Source organism: Lepidochelys kempii, chromosome 2, assembly GCF_965140265.1.
Source record: "Lepidochelys kempii isolate rLepKem1 chromosome 2, rLepKem1.hap2, whole genome shotgun sequence".
NCBI lineage: Eukaryota > Metazoa > Chordata > Testudines > Cheloniidae > Lepidochelys > Lepidochelys kempii.
Window position 1 is genome coordinate 196,680,487 of NC_133257.1, and position 20,468 is coordinate 196,700,954.

The 20,468-nt window shown below is 44.5% G+C and overlaps 2 protein-coding genes across 7 annotated transcripts in view; one reads left to right on the forward strand and one right to left on the reverse strand.

Annotated features, from left to right (window-relative positions):
* Positions 1 to 20,468, reverse strand: part of RBMS3 (RNA binding motif single stranded interacting protein 3) — a 919,857-nt gene that overhangs the window by 602,552 nt on the left and 296,837 nt on the right. The window lies entirely within an intron of this gene.
* On the forward strand, positions 2,216 to 10,338 carry LOC140907938 (uncharacterized). The gene is made up of 3 exons (XM_073335030.1): positions 2,216 to 3,080; positions 3,670 to 3,974; positions 9,988 to 10,338. Exons 1-3 carry the CDS (start codon positions 2,498 to 2,500, stop codon positions 10,336 to 10,338), a joined length of 1,239 nt encoding a protein of 412 aa, XP_073191131.1. The 5' UTR covers positions 2,216 to 2,497.

Genomic DNA, 20,468 nt, shown 5'->3' on the forward strand with positions numbered 1-20,468 from the left:
ACTGGTGGAAGTGCTGGACCCAGGCTAAAGGGATTTCTAGCCTGTGTATGAAAGACCTGGGGATTCCAAGCTGTAAAACAAATGCAGCTTGCCCCTTAAGAATCTGCAGCCTGCCTATACCATCAGTTAGAGTGAGAATCTGCTAATTCATATCCAATCTACTTAGTTTACTAAGCTTAGTTTGTGTTTTGTTTATTTGCTAGGTAATCTGCTTTGATCTGTTTGCTATCCCTTATAATCTCTTATAATCTATCTTTTATAGTTAATACATTTATTTTACATTTTAATCAAACCAGTGAGTTTGGAGTGAAGTGCATGGGAAACTTGGCTCAGAGTGGCTGTTGCATTTCCTCTTCACATTGAGGGGGAGGCGAACTGGATAATAAATTCATACTGGTTGACGTTTGGACCAGGGCAAGATGGTACAGCTCTGGGGTCCTAGGCTGGAAAGCTGGGGTTATTTTGGTTGTAGACTCTCTGTTGTTGGTTCACATGCAGTGGCTGGTCAGAAAGCCTGCATGTAACTGCAGCTGGGCGCATCCCTACCTGCGTGTATACTGGTGGAAGTGTAAGACCGGGACCGTGTCTGCAGCTTATCACAGCAGCACAGTGTGAGAGGGAGCCCATGCTGGCGGGTCAGAGGGCTCAGTGGTACCCCAGTTCCAGGTGGCACCCTGGGGGGGAACCGTCACAATTATGTCACGGCAAGAGAAGCCATGGTGAAGTCATTTTCCCCCTTTCCCTCCCTGTCACTTTCTTTGCTTTTATTTATTGCACATTAGTTTGATATTTAAAATGTGTATTATTTCTAAAAACTGTCATGAAGCACCCCAAGTGCTGCACCAGGGGAAGAGAGGGTAACTTTTAAAATAAAATTATTGTTTTATTATTTATTGCATTCTCTCCGCATGTGAGAGTAGGCTAATCAGTTTCACTTTTTTTTATAATCTGCCTAGGTCATTGTTCCTTTTGGTTTCAGTAGCATAATGCTACATTGACTGGGCTGCCAAAACTGCAAGTGAATATTTATTTGTTTCCAAACTGGCTTCAAATAGAATTTTTAAAAAATCACTAAAATATTTCTATTGATCTTAGGTTTTGCAAAAGCTTCCCTAATTGAGGGCAAATGTGACCTTTAAAATTAAAAAAAAAAAGCATACGTTTGTCTGAAAAATGCATCTATTGTTATTACAAGTAACATCTAGGATTTCTTCACTTGAGAGATTACAGGGGAGAAAAAATTCTTAATTTGTCTACTTTTTGCATTTGGCAGCGTTTTGTTTGTAGGCAGTTTAACTGTTTCCCCCATAACTTCAGTTAGTTGGCTGGTTTCCCTTTCGCATGTGTGCGTCTCTCACACAGCAGGAACAAGGAATGAAAAACATTTTTTTAAAATGGGGAATACAGCCCTGATCTCACAAGCTGCTGCACACAGACAGACTTCTGTGTCCTGTGGAGCCACACTGAAGTCAATGGGGCCCTCCATTGGGATCTGCCCACACACAGCAGCTTGCAGGATAAGGGCCTGTGCTGGTAAAAGGACAAAATCTGTCAGGAAACTCAGAAGTGGGTATAGTACTGGAAACTACTTTTAACATATTATAATTTTTCTAACTGACAGGGTTTCAGGTTGATGGCGTCCCTTTAAAAAAGCAGAACACTTTTCAAAAAAGCTGACCCTGCAAGCTAGTAATGCCTAACAGAAGCTCTAACATACTTTCAGTCTATTGTTAATATTTTCTGATTCTCTGTCTACTTCATAGCATTTCAGAGGGGAAAATAATTGTCACATGGTACACACACCGCTATAGAACAGCAGCACAGCTGTTTATTCCCAGACTCTTTGAAATACACAAAGTATTTGAAATACACACAGCAGTCTCTGAATTTTCTCTTAAGGGAATTACAATCTGTTACCATAAACAGACAGATTTTTTTTAGATTCAGTTTACCTACCGTTCCATGCTTGTGCTGCAAAATGAAAAAATTCACAAATGTTCTGTCCTGTTCCCCTCACTTGTTTCACCCCAAATTAATACTTTTGGAGCCAAAAAGAGGGAGGAAGGTTCTATGTAAGAGAGAGCAAAGAGAAGCAACAAACTGTCACTCAATCACTGCATTTGCACTTTTTAAAAGTCTTAGCCCTGGTCTACACTAGGACTTTAGGTCGAATTTAGCAGCGTTAAATCGATGTAAACCTGCACCCGTACACACAATGAAGCCCTTTATTTCGACTTAAAGGGCTCTTAAAATCGATTTCCTTACTCCACCCCTGACAAGTGGATTAGCGCTTAAATCGACATTGCCGGCTCGAATTTGGGGTACTGTGGACACAATTCGATGGTATTGGCCTCCGGGAGCTATCCCAGAGTGCTCCATTATGACCGCTCTGGACAGCACTCTCAACTCAGATGCACTGGCCAGGTAGACAGGAAAAGAACCGCAAACTTTTGAATCTCATTTCCTGTTTGGCCAGCGTGGCAAGCTGCAGGTGACCATGCAGAGCTCATCAGCACAGGTGACCATGATGGAGTCCCAGAATCGCAAAAGAGCTCCAGCATGGACTGAACGGGAGGTACGGGATCTGATCGCTGTTTGGGGAGAGGAATCCGTGCTATCAGAACTCCGTTCCAGTTTTCGAAATGCCAAAACCTTTGTGAAAATCTCCCAGGGCATGAAGGACAGAGGCCATAACAGGGACCCGAAGCAGTGCCGCGTGAAACTGAAGGAGCTGAGGCAAGACTACCAGAAAACCAGAGAGGCGAACAGCCGCTCTGGGTCAGAGCCCCAAACATGCCGCTTCTATGATGAGCTGCATGCCATTTTAGGGGGTTCAGCCACCACTACCCCAGCCGTGTTGTTTGACTCCTTCAATGGGGATGGAGGCAATACGGAAGCAGGTTTTGGGGACGAAGAAGATGATGATGAGGAGGAGGTTGTAGATAGCTCACAGCAAGCAAGCGGAGAAACCGGTTTTCCCGACAGCCAGGAACTGTTTCTCACCCTAGACCTGGAGCCAGTACCCCCCGAACCCACCCAAGGCTGCCTCCTGGACCCAGCAGGCGGAGAAGGGACCTCTGGTGAGTGTACCTTTTAAAATACTATACATGGTTTAAAAGCAAGCATGTGAAAGGATTACTTTGCCCTGGCATTTGCGGTTCTCCTAGATGTAGTCCTAAAGCCTTTGCAAAAGGTTTCTGGGGAGGGCAGCCTTATTGCGTCCTTCATGGTAGGACACTTTACCACTCCAGGCCAGTAACACGTACTCGGGAATCATTGTAGAACAAAGCATTGCAGTGTATGTTTGCTGGCATTCAAACAACATCCGTTCTTTATCTCTCTGTGTTATCCTCAGGAGAGTGAGATATAATTCATGGTCACCTGGTTGAAATAGAGTGCTTTTCTTCAGGGGACACTCAGAGGAGCCCATTCCTGCTGGGCTGTTTGCCTGTGGCTAAACAGAAATGTTCCCCGCTGTTAGCCACAGGGAGGGGGGAAGGTTGAGGGGGCAGTCACGCGGTGGGAGGAGGCAAAATGCGACCTTGTAACGAAAGCACATGTGCTATGTATGTAATGTTAACAGCAAGGTTTACCCTGAAAGAGTGTAGCCACTGTTTTATAAAATGTGTCTTTTTAAATACCGCTGTCCCTTTTTTTTTTCTCCACCAGCTGCATGTGTTTCAATGATCACAGGATCTTCTCCTTCCCAGAGGCTAGTGAAGCTTAGAAAGAAAAAAAAACGCACTCGCGATGAAATGTTCTCCGAGCTCATGCTGTCCTCCCACACTGACAGAGCACAGACGAATGTGTGGAGGCAAATAATGTCAGAGTGCAGGAAAGCACAAAATGACCGGGAGGAGAGGTGGCGGGCTGAAGACAGGGCTGAAGCTCAAATGTGGCGGCAGCGTGATGAGAAGAGGCAGGATTCAATGCTGAGGCTGCTGCAGGACCAAACCAGTATGCTCCAGTGTATGGTTGAGCTGCAGCAAAGGCAGCTGGAGCACAGACTGCCACTGCAGCCCCTCTGTAACCAACCGCCCTCCTCCCCAAGTTCCATAGCCTCCACACCCAGACGCCCAAGAACACGGTGGGGGGGCCTCCGGCCAACCAGCCACTCCACCACAGAGGATTACCCCAAAAAAAGAAGGCTGTCATTCAATAAATTTTAAAGTTGTAAACTTTTAAAGTGCTGTGCTTAAAGTGCTGTGTGGCATTTTCCTTCCCTCCTCAACCACCCCTCCTGGGCTACCTTGGTAGTCATCCCCCTATTTGTGTGATGAATGAATAAAGAATGCATGAATGTGAAGCAACAATGACTTTATTGCCTCTGCAAGCGGTGATTGAAGGGAGGAGCGGCGGGTGGTTAGCTTACAGGGAAGTAGAGTGAACCAAGGGGCGGGGGGTTTCATCAAGGAGAAACAAACAGAACTTTCACACCGTAGCCTGGCAAGTCATGAAACTGGTTTTCAAAGCTTCTCTGATGCGTACCACGCCCTCCTGTGCTCTTCTAACTGCCCTGGTGTCTGGCTGCGCGTAACCAGCAGCCAGGCGATTTGCCTCAACCTCCCACCCCGCCATAAACGTCTCCCCCTTACTCTCACAGATATTGTGGAGCACACAGGAAGCAGTAATAACAGTGGGAATATTGGTTTCGCTGAGGTCTAAGTGAGTCAGTAAACTGCGCCAGCGCGCCTTTAAACGTCCAAATGCACATTCTACCACCATTCTGCACTTGCTCAGCCTGTAGTTGAACAGCTCCTGACTACTGTCCAGGCTGCCTGTGTACGGCTTCATGAGCCATGGCATTAAGGGGTAGGCTGGGTCCCCAAGGATACATATAGGCATTTCAACATCCCCAACAGTTATTTTCTGGTCTGGGAATAAAGTCCCTTCCTGCAGCTTTTGAAACAGACCAGAGTTCCTGAAGATGCGAGCATCATGCACCTTTCCCGGCCATCCCACGCTGATGTTGGTGAAACGTCCCTTGTGATCCACCAGAGCTTGCAGCACTATCGAAAAGTACCCCTTGTGGTTTATGTACTCGGCGGCTTGGTGCTCTGGTGCCAAGATAGGGATATGGGTTCCGTCTATAGCCCCACCACAGTTAGGGAATCCCATTGCAGCAAAGCCATCCACTATGACCTGCACATTTCCCAGGGTCACTACCCTTGATATCAGCAGATCTTTGATTGCGTGGGCTACTTGCATCACAGCAGCCCCCACAGTAGATTTGCCCACTCCAAATTGATTCCCAACTGACCGGTAGCTGTCTGGCGTTGCAAGCTTCCACAGGGCTATCGCCACTCGCTTCTCAACTGTGAGGGCTGCTCTCATCTTGGTATTCATGTGCCTCAGGGCAGGGGAAAGCAAGTCACAAAGTTCCATGAAAGTGCCCTTACGCATGCGAAAGTTTCGCAGCCACTGGGAATCGTCCCAGACCTGCAACACTATGCGGTCCCACCAGTCTGTGCTTGTTTCCCGAGCCCAGAATCGGCGTTCCACAGCATGAACCTGCCCCATTAGCACCATGATGCATGCATTGGCAGGGCCCATGCTTTCAGAGAAATCTGTGTCCATGTCCTGATCACTCACGTGACCGCGCTGACGTCTCCTCCTCGCCCGGTATCGCTTTGCCAGGTTCTGGTGCTGCATATACTGCTGGATAATGCGTGTGGTGTTTAATGTGCTCCTAATTGCCAAAGTGAGCTGAGTGGCCTCCATGCTTGTCTTGGTATGGCGTCCGCACAGAAAAAAGGCACGGAACGATTGTCTGCCGTTGCTCTGACGGAGGGAGGGGCGACTGACGACACGGCTTACAGGGTTGGCTTCAGGGAGCTAAAATCAACAAAGGGGTGTCTTTACATCAAGGAGTATTTCAGGCAGGACTTCACGGAGGGTTCCAATAAGAAATGGTGCACCTAAGTTATCGTTCTTATTGGGACAAGGAGGTTAGCCTGGCCTCTGATTGATACATGGCTAGATTTACCTCGCTGCACCTTCTCTGTGAGTGACTGCAGTGTGACCTAGAGGAATGAGTCCCCTAGACAGGGGAGGAGGCAAATGAGTACAAAACAAATCTGGTCTATTTCTTGTTTTGACCCACTCCATCTATCTTTTACATCTTTGGCTGGCAGCAGACGGTGCAGAAGGACTGCATGCCATCCACATCTCATGGCTGCTCGGCAGAAGATGGTACAGTACGACTGCTAGCAATCCTCATCTCTTGCCTGCCTGGCAGAAGATGGTACAGTACGACTGCTAGCAGTCCGTATCGCCTGCCCGCTCACCATAAGACGGTTCAATAGGACTGACTGCAGGACTAAAGAGAATGACCTGGTCAAGTCACTCCAAATTTAGTCCCTGCGCCCATGTCTGCCCAGGCGCTCCCAGCCGACGTGGCCAGGAGCACCTCGGAGACGACGAGGACGACTACCAGTCGTATTGCACTGTCTGCTGCCAGAAGGCAATGGGTTGCTGCTACTGTTTAGCAATGCAGTACCGCGTCTGCCAGCACCCAGGAGACATAGGGTGATGGTTACCTGAGCGGGCTCCATGCTTGCCGTGGTATGGCGTCTGCACAGGTAACTCAGGAAAAAAGGCGCGAAATGATTGTCTGCCCTTGCTTTCACGGAGGGAGGGAGGGAACGGGGGCCTGACAATACGTACCCGGAACGACCCGCGACAATGTTTTAGCCCCATCAGAGTGCTCCATTGTGACTGCTCTGGACAGCACTCTCAGATGCCCGATTGTTTGCCGTTGCTCTGACGCCGGGAGGGGCGACTGAGGACACGGCTTACAGGGTTGGCTTCAGGGAGCTAAAATCAACAAAGGGGGTGTCTTTACATCAAGGAGTATTTCAGGCAGGACTTCACGGAGGGTTCCAATAAGAAATGGTGCACCTAAGTTATCATTCTTATTGGAACAAGAAGGTTAGCCTGGCCTCTGATTGATACATGGCTAGATTTACCTCGCTGCACCTTCTCTGTGAGTGACTGCAGTGTGACCTAGAAGAATGAGTCCCCTAGACAGGGGAGGGGGGGAAGCAAATGAGTACAAAACAAATCTGGTCCATTTCTTGTTTTGATCCACTCCATCTATCTTTTACATCTTTGGCTGGCAGCAGACGGTGCAGAAGGACTGCATGCCATCCACATCTCATGGCTGCTCGGCAGAAGATGGTGCAATAGGACTGCTAGCCATCCTCATCTCTTGCCTGCCTGGCAGAAGATGGTACAGTACGACTGCTAGCAATCCGTATCGCCTGCCCGCTCACCATAAGACGGTTCAATAGGACTGACTGCAGGACTAAAGAGAATGACCTGGTCAAGTCACTCCAAATTTAGTCCCTGCGCCCATGTCTGCCCAGGCGCTCCTGATAGACCTCACAGAGGCGACCAGGAGCACCTCGGACATGACGATGACGGCTACCAGTCGTACTGTACCGTCTGCTACCACAAGGCAAGGGGTTGCTGCTACTGTGTAGCAATGCCGTACCGCGTCTGCCAGCACCCAGGAGACATAGGGTGACGGTTACCTGAGCGGGCTCCATGCTTGCAGTGGTATGGCGTCTGCACAGGTAACTCAGGAAAAAAGGCGCAAAATGATTGTCTGCCCTTGCTTTCACGGAGGGAGGGAGGGAACGGGGGCCTGACGATATGTACCCAGAACCACCCGCGACAATGTTTTAGCCCCATCAGGCATTGGGATCTCAACCCAGAATTCCAATGGGCAGTGGAGACTGCGGGAACTGTGGGATAGCTACCCACAGTGCAACGCTCCGGAAGTCGACTCTAGCCTCGGTACTGTGGAAGCGCTCCGCCGAGTTAATGCACTTAGAGCATTTTCTGTGGGGACCCACACACTCGAATATATAAAACCGATTTCTAAAAAACCGACTTCTATAAATTCGACCTTATTCCGTAGTGTAGACATACCCATAATTAAAATGGACTTAGCTAGAAAATATTGCACATCTGTTTAAGAAGCATCTATTTTGTATCTCTGCTCCTGAAGTAAGCAATAAAGTGTAGCGGAAAGCACAAACATTCACCAGCCTCAAAAAATGTCATCTATTACAAACCCTCTTGTCCTATATCTCTGGGGGCTTGGGGGGGTGGGGGGGAGGGAGAGGGTATTGCAGGACAAAGAGTTTTATAATGGCAAAATGTGTAATTTATATCAAACTTCTGCTTCTCCAAAAGACTGGAACTGTTCCTGCTCACATTTTCCAAAAAAAATCACCCTTAGACAAAGACCAGACCAGCAGAAAATATGGGATTACAATGGACAGGCTAATCTTTTATAAGCATAAATAATAAAATGAGCCATTTTCTTAGTAAAGAGAAAGATAAAAGGATGAAACCTGAAAAAAGGTATCAATCTAAGGGATTTTACTGCTATTCTATAGCCATCTGGACATCCTATGTAGGTGGCATGCACACTAGCATATTGTGGGCCAAGCGTTCTGCAGTTGTAAATTAGCACAACTTGGCCTATGGTCTGAAACCTCTTGCTTCTCAGCTCAACTAACTCAACTGCGTGCTGGGGAAAAAGGTGGAGAAATCCTTCCAAACAGAATGCAGTTTGGGATTTGGATTTGGAGTCCTCGCCACCTCCTTCACCAGGGGAGGAGGCGCAGTAAAGGATCTGAATAGGTGTAGATCTTACCGCCCTATTTTCAGTCCCTATCACTGTGAACAAGTTAGCAGGGAGCCCTTATAAATCCTTTCCCCTCATGTAGCAGAGAAAAGAATTTTCGTCCTTAAGTGACTGAAAAAGACTATTCCACCCTGACTTAATTTATAACTAATTCTGATACTTCCCTCCCACCAAATTTAAGATAAACAAGCTGTTTGGGTACAATACCCAATGTATTGTATCTCAATGACTATGTTTGTAGTTTTCAAAATTCTAGTTGACCCACATAATGTCCTGTATGTGGGGTAGTGAATTACATTCCTTTATAAAAGGCCATGTTGAATTACATTCTCTTTCCAAGGGCTCAGAGGTGAATAATTGCACCTGTCCTCCCTAGGCAGACAAAAGACGCTAAGTAGCAGCCAAATGGAAAAAGATTTAAGAAGAAAATCACTTTATAGTTGGGTAGAAAAACAGCTTAATCCAACCTTTCATTCTACTAGCGCAGCTTCTGAAAAGAGAAGGACTTTCAATCAAAATGCTATGCTAACAGGACAAAAATCAAAGTGTTTACTGAAAGTTAAGCAACTTAATTTTTAAACATATTCCTTTACATTAAACAACATTAATTATACTTAGCACTCACATTGTGGTTTCATCCACATATCATTAAGTGCTTTATAAATGGTGGGAATGCATTATCACCTACATTGCGCAGAGGGAGAAACAGATAGAGAAAGTTAAATGACTTATCCAAGGGCACAAAGTGGCAGAATCAAGAATAGAATCTAGATCTCCTGACAATCTACCTGCTGTGATGTTTATGACCATGCTTCATATACAGGATGGCATTAGCTTAGTCTCTTTCCCTGTCTGTTCTATGGAACTCCTGTTAAGGGCTTGGCAGAGGAGTCACGAGAAATAATGGCTTTAATGGAGTCATAATGCCATGGATCTGGGAGAAGTTCACAGGAGCAGAGGCCCACTGACTTCTGGTATTCCCCTGGTTAAGGAGAGAAACACCCTTCTCATGGCTTGTTGTGACAATTAGTCTATAACTTTTGCCTTCTTGGGAATTTATCATGGAAAGTAGGTCAAGTTATTTTCAATAGGAAATGTTATAAAAAGGTGCAAGAGAACCAGACAGACTAAATTAGTCCAAACAAAAAGCCAAAGCCACATTGATATAATTCAAAGACTATGTTGAAATCATGCTTGATAAAAACAGAAGATATGGAACTTGAAACTAGTGAACCAAAATTGGGGTGTCAGATATTAGGTCTAATTGGTACACAAAATAATGAGGGCATGGCTATTCCACCGGCTACTCTCTTTTTCGGTCCTTAAAGAAAGAGTCTTTGGGGACAAAGAACATACAGAAAGAACAGATGCGGAGAAAGCAGAATGGAGAAGAATTGAGGCTACTGAAGCAAGCTTCACAATCATGGCTGCCACCTCCACCATCTCCTGGGACCCCAGACCTTCTTTATCCTAATCCTGAGGGATGTCCTGACCAGACCAGGCCAAAGAGGGATCCAGATGACATCAGCACCCCTACAAATACCAATCCCAAACACCACCTGGGAGAAATGGGCTTGGACTTTAACAGAAGCAGCAGTAACAACAGCTCCAGCCCATCTCAACTAACTTCATTTCTTTTCCCCAGAAGGACAATTATTACCATCTTTGATATCATCTAAAACAGGAGCTCTCAACCTTTTACTTTCTGAGGCCTCCCCAACGTGCAAGAAAAACTCCACTGCTCACTTGTGCCACAATAACTGGTTTTCTGCATATTAAAGCCAGGGCCAGGGTTATGGTGTAGCAAGCAGGGCAATTGCATGGAGCCCCATGCCACAGGGGCCCCCATGAAGCTACATTGCTCAGGCTTTGGCTTCAGCCCTGGGTGGCGGGGCTTTAGGTTTCTGCCCTGGACCCTAGCAAGTTTAACACTGGCCCTGCTTGGCGGACCCCCTGAAACCTGCTTGCAGCACCCAAGGGGGGCCCGGACCCCTGGTTGAGAACCACTGATCTAAGCGACTGTCAAAGCAGCAGAGAGAAGGGTTCCTTTTAAAACGCTCTTCAGCTAAAGGGAAAGGGAACAAAAAATGTTGTTAAAATGAAAGCCTTATGTAATACTTGACATTTCAAATATTTAACTTTCTTTCTTTCCTTTCTGTATCTTTATTAAAAGGGTAAAAAGATTTCCAATGGCATGGTATTAAGCAGGTTGAGGTCTCTGTCTATCAAACCCCAGACCTTATTTAACACTGTTTAATGCTGGACAGTGACTACTGGGTTATGTTAACACCTTTAGCCCATTTATTTCATGTAAATTAATACAACACGCTACAGGTTGAGTCACAGAGAAGGGCATGAAACCCTGGACAGAACAGTGCCATAGAAGCTCTGTAAAGGAAACCTTGCAAAATTTCCAGTCACCTTATGTGGTTTATTCTCATGTAAGGGACAATCTGACCCATAAAGCCTTGAGAACAGAGGAGTAAATAAAAAAAATTGAACAAACTAACAGAGTTTGCAGAGCTGAGCCACATGTATGCATAAGGAAAGAAAAAGATGGGCATTTGTGCAGTACAAGAGAGGGGAGTTCATGGAGTAGGCTCAGCCAATCAGAGAATCTGAAGAAATGCCACGTGGAAACACCGATTCAATCCAGCTTGGAACTCTAAAAAGAAGCATCTCAAAAAGCTGCAGTGAAATTTTCACCGAGATCCTGAAGACAAAAACAAAAAGTCCTGCCTAGCGTGAGAGACACAATCAAAGGAAGCACTGCCGATGTACCTCATGAAAGCTTATGCTCAAATAAATTGGTTAGTCTCTAAGGTGCCACAAGTACTCCTTTTCTTTTTGCGGATACAGACTAACACGGCTGCTACTCTGAAAACTACCATTTTAGAGAGAGACTCCACAAACTCCAAAAGGTAAAATGTCAAGTGTTTAAAGTCTTTAATCAGAGGTTACCAGAGCACAGAAGAAAGGTACTGATCAGATGCAAGAGGCAAAACCAATCATGCTCTGCTTTTATCTGGAAGTTTTAATCTACTGGAAACTCTTCCATAATCATACAGGTAATGTATAAATTCAGCGAGAGAACACTTGACTCATCCATATGTTTGGAAATATACAAGGATATAGCAAGGCCCAGTGCATGGGGCTTTGGCTTGGGACTCAGGGATCTATTCCCAGCTCTGCCACTGTTCTATTGTGTGACCTTGGGCCTCTGTTTCCCCTCCCATTTTTCATCTTATCTAAGTAGACTGACTTTGGGTCCGGGACTGTCTCTTACTATGTGTGCGCACACTGCCTGACACACGGAAGAAAGGAACAGCAGAATACGGACACACTGCCTGACACAAAGAAGAAAGGAGAACAGCAGAATACGGACCCTGGACTTCAGAAAAGCAGACTTTGACTCCCTCAGGGAACTGATGGGCAGGATTTCCTGGGAGAATAACATGAGGGGGAAAGGAGTCCAGGAGAGCTGGCTGTATTTTAAAGAATCCTTATTGAGGTTGCAGGAACAAATCATCCCAATGTGTAGAAAGAATAGAAAATATGGCAGGCAACCAGCTTGGCTTAACAGTGAAATCCTTGCTGATCTTAAACACAGAAAAGAAGCTTACAAGAAGTGGAAGATTGGACAAATGACCAGGGAGGAGTATAAAAATATTGCTCAGGAATGCAGGAGTGAAATCAGGAAGGCCAAGTCACACCTGGAGTTGCAGCTAGCTAGAGATGTTAAGAGTAACAAGAAGTGTTTCTTCAGGTATGTTAGCAACAAGAAGAAAGTCAAGGAAAGTGTGGGCCCCTTACTGAATGAGGGAGGCAACCTAGTGACAGAGGATGTGGAAAAAGCTAATGTACTCAATGCTTTTTTTGCCTCTGTCTTCACGAACAAGGTCAGCTCCCAGACTACTGCACTCGGCAGCACAGCATGGGGCGGAGGTGACCAGCCCTCTGTGGAGAAAGAAGTGGTCGGGACTATTTAGAAAAGCTGGATGAGCACAAGTCAATGGGACCGGATGTGCTGCATCCGAGGGTGTTAAAGGAGTTGGCGGATGTGATTGCAGAGCCATTGGCCATTATCTTTGAAAACTCATGGCGATCGGGGGAGGTCCCGGATGACTAGAAAAAGGCTAATGTAGTGCCCATCTTTTAAAAGGGAAAGGAGGACAATCTGGGGAACTACGGGCCAGTCAGCCTCACCTCGGTCCCTGGAAAAATCATGGAGCAGGTCCTCAAGGAATCAACTCTGAAGCACATAAAGCAGTGACTAAAGCAACACCATCAAAGAGGGAGGACAAATGATCTTTGACTAGGCTACAGACCTGGAGCCAGAAGATCTGGGGTTTTACCAGCTGTGCTGCAGACATGCTGCATCTCCCTTGGGTTAGTCACAATTTCAATGTGCCTTCATTTCTCCATCCATAAAATGGGGATAACAACACTTCACTCAGGGGTGATTCTGAGGTGTCATTCCTTAAACTGATTGATAAAGTGTTCAGATACTATGGTGACATATGCCAAAGAAAGGCTCAAAGAAATTTTTTAAAAAATTGCAAAAAAGAAAAGAGCACTAACCCCTATCTACATTCTCCCCACCCTTTACAAAAAGTTTGCCCTTTAAAAATAAGTAAAAAGGGGCTGCCATACAGTAGTGGAAATACCGTGCTTATTGTAAGCAAGTACAATGCTTACATGCCCAGTGCTGGAATCTGGAAAAGTCTTGAGCCTCACTGGTTTAACATTTTTGTTTACATAAAAGAGGAAATCTCTGTGATTTTGGTTTATGTTGCAACTCACTTTCAGTGCCAACATTTCTAGGTTTTTGCCATAAAGGGACTAGAAAGGGCACAGAAAAACCCAAATGAACCAGGCTGTTGTAAACAGAGCTGTGCGGGAAATGCAATTTCCTTTTTACAGGAAATTCCACAAATTCAAAATTTGTTTTCGTTCCAAATTGGAATAAAAACGACTAAATTTCAAAATTTCTCCTGAAATGAATTTTTTGGTTCAATCAAAACATTTCATTTTGATTTTGACTTTATTATAACTTACTGTATAATAGAAAAAAATTTGAAATGAAAGCAGTTTCAAAATGTAAAATTGAAAAATTTCGTTCTGATATGACTGAAACAATGTTAGTGTTTCAACCTTATCAAATTGCTTTGTTTTGATTTTTTTTTCTAAACGAAATGTCTTTCAAGTCAGCATTTTCTAACAAATTTTTCCAACCCGCTGAAATGTAAACATTAACTACTGCTGAAAACGTTGTTGAACATCATCCTACCTACAGCACTGATATCAACAAAAGCTCTTTTGCATGTGACAAGAACCAAATCTAGGCGCAGAAGGAAAATATTTGTCCATTCCACCTACATTGAACTGAGGGATTTGTATTAATTCAATATCCCCATTTAAAAATAAAAGAGGAGGAAGAGGCATTCCTAATCAGGAAAATTATTTAAAGCCGTATTTGTTGAGACTGGCTCAAAAATCCTCACCCTTAGGAGCTGATTACAACAACAAGGAAATCTTCTGAGCATCTTAATTATTTAAAAAGAAACCAACACAATTACTGGCCTTTTGAATGATCAATCTTTCGAAATCTGTCAGCTGTCTCCAAACATGTGACAGATTGGGAGTTTGTAGCATCTACTCTCCAGCTTTAATACTAGGATTTTCTCTGGGTGTGGACGAAGCCGTCACCTTACTTACAAATCCAAAAGACAACCTGTCTTGTTCATCTAATGTGTAATGGAGAAGCTGCAAAATAGAAACAGAAAGATCCTATTTGCCAAATTAAAAAAAAACCTCTTTAAATCAGAGCAGGGGGTTTTTTTTTTGGTTTTTTTTAAATAGTAGCTGTATATATAGACATTTCCTGGGCTCTGTATTTACTGCTTCCCCAAGTCTCTCCTCTTGTCTAGATTTTTGGAGTTTTCTTTGGTTTTAAAAATATGATTGATTTTAGAAATATAATATGGGCGCATACAGCGGAAATAAAAAAAATTACATTAGTTGCAACTGGGTCAGGACCATAACACATCATTCCCGCGTAGTGGCTGAGAAATTCCATGAATTTACATATGCTATTTCCTCTGAGTTCTTCTGTTGGTTGGCCTGGTACACTACATCTCCCTCTACCCATGATTTTATACAGCACCCTTCACTTTAGTATCAGAGAGCTCCACTCCCATGGAAGTGGCAACGGTGTTCAGCCACCAAACCTGCTGATCCCCAAAAATCTGCAGGAATTTGAAGTCCTGTGCATCTGCAAATTCTGACAGGCTCCTCCTGCTGGGTGCAGTGCACATTGGAGCATGGCTCATACAGGAAGGGAAGCCCATGCTAGTAACTTGGCCAGCTTTTACTTTCATTGGGTAGGCCAATGGGTTTGGAGGGTGGGAGACAATGCTGCAGAGAATGGCCATCTTCCTTGTCACCGTCCAGTTGCTGCTTTGGACCTCAAAAGCCAAACACTGTTGGGGCCCGAAGAGGGGGTCTTCTGCAGTTTCAGCACTACTCCTTTGCATGCCTCTCAGGCCGGATCTGCAGCATGCTCCACTTGTAGGAGAAAAAGGAAGTCATAACCTATAGTTAACACATTTTCCAAGTGTGGTGGTGGGGTGGGTTTAATCTATGCTATAATTCTCTAGAAGGTAAAATACAGTAAATTACCTTGGCTAAACTGCTATATTACCAGTGACTTTTCCCTACAACCCTGGAAAGAAGCTCAATTTCAAAGGTTAATACACAAAACAAATATGCCCAGCTAACTCAAAGGCTGAATGTAAAACACATTTGTGGATTTTGTGATGTTTTAAAAGGCCTGGCCAATTTTTAATGGACTGTCATACATGAACGATTATGAAAGCACGACAATGACCTGAGCTGATCAGCTGATCCGATCTGAATTAACGGCATGTGATTGCTGCTTTGAAAAACTGGCCTAAAGAGGCAGCATTGAAAGCAATCTTACAAGTCACTGGTACAATTTGCCTCAGCTATAAGAAAGTGTGAAAGGAGAAGGAAGTCCATTAAGAAACATATTTGTTTTGGAGTTTGAAATATTTTTCCTCCCATGTGTTTTACATTTGCAGCCTAATAAGTTCCCATTTTGAGGCTTTGCTCCTGTGCGTAGTGATAATAGATAAACTCAATAAATAATGTGTGTCACCTGTTAGCATTCGTAATTGCACTGATCACAGAGCTTCCCCTTGCCACTGATACCTGCACCCTTGTTGTCAATTAAGAATATTCACATCACCACAATCCTCCTTTCACTTTCCTCCTAATTTGCACAGCTCTGCTTTAATACCAAGGTATCTGCTTTAATACCCAAAACCAAAGATTTGCCATTCTCTCCATTTTCACTTGGCTCATTTCTTCTTTTAAATTCTTCCCTTACAGTGTTCTGTAAGTTTTCTTATCAGAAGCCACACAAAACTAACTACTAGTGATAAACCTCCCTGCCTTTTGGCTTTAAACCTCACCCCATCCTGGCCATGTACAGACTAGAGGGCTTCTAAAGCTGGGGAGCAAGCTGGCAAGGTTATGTTAGATTCTCTGCTCATTTCATGGCTCAAAATGCCACTGATGTACTTTACACAATGCATCAAAGTGCCCTGTAACAGACAGTGAAAGGTGACCCACACCGGCAGTGTCACTTAGTCATTAGGCCAGGGTGTGGCAGATTGTCTCCCTCCCTGACATCCCCCCTTTCCCCTACAACTCAGTGCTGTAGGGTCTCATACCTTCTTTTGCGGCTCACCCTCCAGCCGGGTCAATCATTCCAATCTACCCCTTTTGGGGTACACACAAAAAAAGGTCCAAGAATGTAGAAATCTTTTGATGCCCACAAGGGCTTCAGACCTTTCTCCTTAGCTCCAGGACTTGGGGTCTGGACCCTTGTGTACTGGGGTCCTTCCCCAGCTGGATTCCCTACCAAGGGGTATACTCCCATTGTTGTCACACTTGTAGGTGTTGGTACAGGAGCCCAGGCCCACCCTGGCATCTGGGCTCCAATCAGGACCCAGTGGTCTGCAGCTATATTCTGCAGCTTGGGGTGCAGCTAACTAGCTGCCTCCGTGGATCACTTCCTACCTGAGCTCCCCTTTTTCCCCACAGGGTAAATTAACGGATGGAACTGAAAATAAAGTTTCTGACCTTCCCGAACAGTCACCACTCTCCTTTACAGGCCTGGGCAGGACAGGGTTCTCAGGGGTCAGGAAATGAAGTCCTGGGCTGTTCCTTCCCAGAGCTCAGAGCAGAGGTCTGTTTCCTTTCACCGCTTGCCCCCTTCTGAGCTTCTCCGCTTCCCCTTTTAAACTCTGCCTCCAGCTCGTGCAGGTTTGGCAGGTGTGGCCAGGCAGAGCCGCATGGGCCCACAGCTGCTCCTGAATCCCTTGTTTTCCAGCGTGGACTTTTGTATACCCCATCACACAGACATTTAGCTCAATGGTCCTGTGACAATGCCCTGTGTTGCTGAGTGCATAACCTAAGCTCAATTTCAAGGTATGATCTGAATCCTGCAGGGCAAACAAGAGCATTCCAAGGAAAGTCTGGTTAAAGAATGGCAGTGGTGGGCTTCAGCAAAGCAAATCCACCCAGTACTTCTCAGCTGGAAAGTCCTTGAAGGTAAGAAAGGGTTAATGTTAAAGATTGGGAAAGCAGAATGATTCTCAGAGCTCAGTAAGGGAAATAGAAGGGTTCTTAGAAAGGCATTTTCTATTCATATGTTCTGTCCTATTTATTTCCTTTCCCATCATTGCTGATTACCAAGACGTACATGTGTAAGAGGAAGCTTTCGCCTCTTTAATCAGCCTTGCTCTATTCTGTGAATCCACAATCCAGTGTTTGTGACATTACAAAATGAACCAGGCAGGAGGCTCAGGGCAGATCAGAAAGGCGACAACTTCTGTTTCACAGAGATATCTTGGAAATTAGCAGTGATGGGGGAAAATACAGAATTGCATGACCGTTTAATCCTCCCAGCCACACTCTTCAAATGAAGGGCAACAAAGTCTCTCTCTGCACCTGCCACATTGCCAAAAAACTTCACTGGAAAGCAGAATTGCACAGCATATCTCCTCACAGAGAAATGAGTGGCTCTGCTTTGGACAGGCTGTGCATCATATATCCACTGAACTCCAAAGAGGTTAAATGAGGGTATGATTTTTATTACAGATCTACATAGCATCACGTGACCTATCATAGAACATTTGGCAAATAGTGAAAGAGTGCTGCCGTCCAGTCTGATCTTGAGAATGGTGCTCTACTTCTGCAAGTCCCACTTACAGGAAATGAAATCAGTCTTTAAATATCTTTAGATACTACATGGCAGTATCACCAAAGGAAAGCTCAGCATCACACAACATGGTAACACAGAAGCTGGAAAAATCACATCATCATCATGCAGGGACTTCCCCTGAGAGGAAAAATTTACAAGTTAACAGCCAGATGTACAAAGTCTCAAGTGATCCTTAAAATGTAACATTATCTAGTTAGAGAGAAAATGCCACTTTCACCTCTTCTGATTAATCAGGACATACATGGTTAAAGTAAATTGTTAAGGGCTCTGTTCGGACAAGAATTCGATTTCTGTGTTTTTGCCTGCAGAGTCTTTGTGGCATTTACACAGACCTTCACTGCTTTGGAATGTACAGTACTGTAAAATCTGAGTTAGAAAATAAAGGTTACATACCTGTAACTGGAGTTCTTCATGATGGGCTCTGCCTATTCACTCTCACAAGGTGCACTGGCAGGTTTGGATCTGACTCTACAACCACCTCATAACGGTGCCCACTGGAGTGCTCACACACCATTCCTACCTTTTTTGAACTCACATCCTGAACATTTGGAGGGCACCACTATTAAAGGGTGGGTGTTGTCCTGACCACTTCAGTTCCTTCCAATTGCTTCCTCAGGTCTAAAATTCCATTAGAATACTGAGGAAGAGGTGCAGGTGGATGGGGAACATTAATATTCCAAGACCATCTCAAAGAGATTTAGTTACTGGTAAGTAACCTTCATTTTTTCAAGTGTCCTCTGCATGGAATAGTTTGATAAGCAGTACCTCATGCAAGGAAGGTGGAACACAGAGTCCTGACTGAAATACTGCTCTGCCAAACTGAGCTAGGGTTAGGGAGCAGTGTTTTGTAAGGGTATATATAGAGCTCCAAGTTGCAGTCCTATAGATTTCTGCAATTCACACATGTCTAAGACATTATGGAGGCACCACTGCTTTAGTAGAGTGTGACCTAATCCATACAGGAAGTGGAACAGATCCTAGTTTATAGCTTTTCTCCATGCACAGTTTAACCCATCTGGATAACATCTCTGAAGAGATGGTTCTCTGCATGTGAAACAGACTAGGAGACTTTCTAAATTCCTTGGTTCTGTTAAGACAGTAAGTCAAAGCTCTTTCAGCATCCAGCGTATGTAGCTGTGGCTCACCTATGAGAGTGTGAGGTCTAGGGGGAAATACTGGCAGATTAATCATTTGATTAAGGTGAAAGTCAGACACTATGTTGGGAAGAATCTAGGATTAAGACAAAGTACTACCTGATCCTTGTGAATTAGCGGGCATGTAGTTCACTCATGCACTTAGCTGATGTTATGGCTATGATGAAAGCAGTTTTGATAATTAGGTGAAACAAAGAACACTCTCCAAGAGGCTCTATTATCTCGGTAAGGACTAAACTGAGATCCCACAACAATACTGGATCTGTATCAGTGGATACATATAGACTGGTACGTTCATAAATTTCTTTACTGTATCATGCACAAAAACTGACTTGTCTGTTAATGCATAGTGGACAGCTATAGCTGCCAGGTGAACTTTCAAGGAGCATTTAGGAAGCCTTAAGATATTTAATTGACATTGAATCATAGAATTGTAAGTCTGGAAGGGACCTCAAGAAGACATATTCCAGCATATATTGAATTGGTGCTACTAGTGAATCTATGGGTTTTTTGTTTGCCCACTTCACAAACCTACTGCATTCAAGATCATAGCACCTTCTACTTGACAGTTTTCTAGAGTTAACCAATAGCTGTTGCAGTTCTAATGGGCAGGGTTCTCAAGATCCATTAGAATCCACTAGCCCATGCAGTAAGAAGCAGGGAAAGGGGATAAATTCAGCCTTCCTGTTGTTAATAAATCTGAAGACAACAGGAGAGGTCTGTACACACCCATGGAGAGCTGAAGAGGGTCCAAAAACATTTTTTGATTTGCCCATGCTGGGCTAGCCTATTTTGACACTGTCTTGTCTTGTCTTCTTTATCACACTCTGGATGAGAGGGATGGTGTCTTTAAAAAGTTTCCATGCGGCTTGCAGGGATTTTACTTTTGGTGCTGTACCTTTTAATTTCTGTTTAACTAACCTCCGCATTTTTGATGGATAGGAGTATCTTTCTTCAGATGGTCAACCTCGTAAACATGTTGTCTTTGTTTGGTCTGTAATTTAACCCAGCGAATGCTGCAGACTTCTCATCCTGAGCCAAATATAAGGTGTTACATAAATGGCTGAAACAGTGAGGCCCATTAGATGCAGAAAGAAAACTACTTTCTGAGTAGGATTTTGAAGACACCCCACTATGACGGATTGAAACTTCAGGAATCTCTCTTTTAGAAAAAGGCTATCTGAGGTTCGATAACTGCTCCTATAAAGGGGTTGCTTTGTTTAGGAGAAGAGAATTTTTTGTTAGGTTATTGTAAGTCCTAATGTTTTAAACAGGAAATACAGGTAAGCTATGTCCATGGAAAGACCTTCCTCTGATGATGTTTTGATCAGCCAGTTATTTA

Bases quoted from the DNA above. Each gene is read 5' to 3' on its own strand.
- LOC140907938 (XM_073335030.1), top strand. From the start codon at position 2,498: ATGCAGAGCTCATCAGCACAGGTGACCATGATGGAGTCCCAGAATCGC. The intron at 3,081-3,669 runs GTGAGTGTACCT...TTTCTCCACCAG, and splicing joins AGGCGGAGAAGGGACCTCTG to CTGCATGTGTTTCAATGATC. The intron at 3,975-9,987 runs GTTGAGCTGCAG...CGGTCCTTAAAG, and splicing joins CCAGTATGCTCCAGTGTATG to AAAGAGTCTTTGGGGACAAA.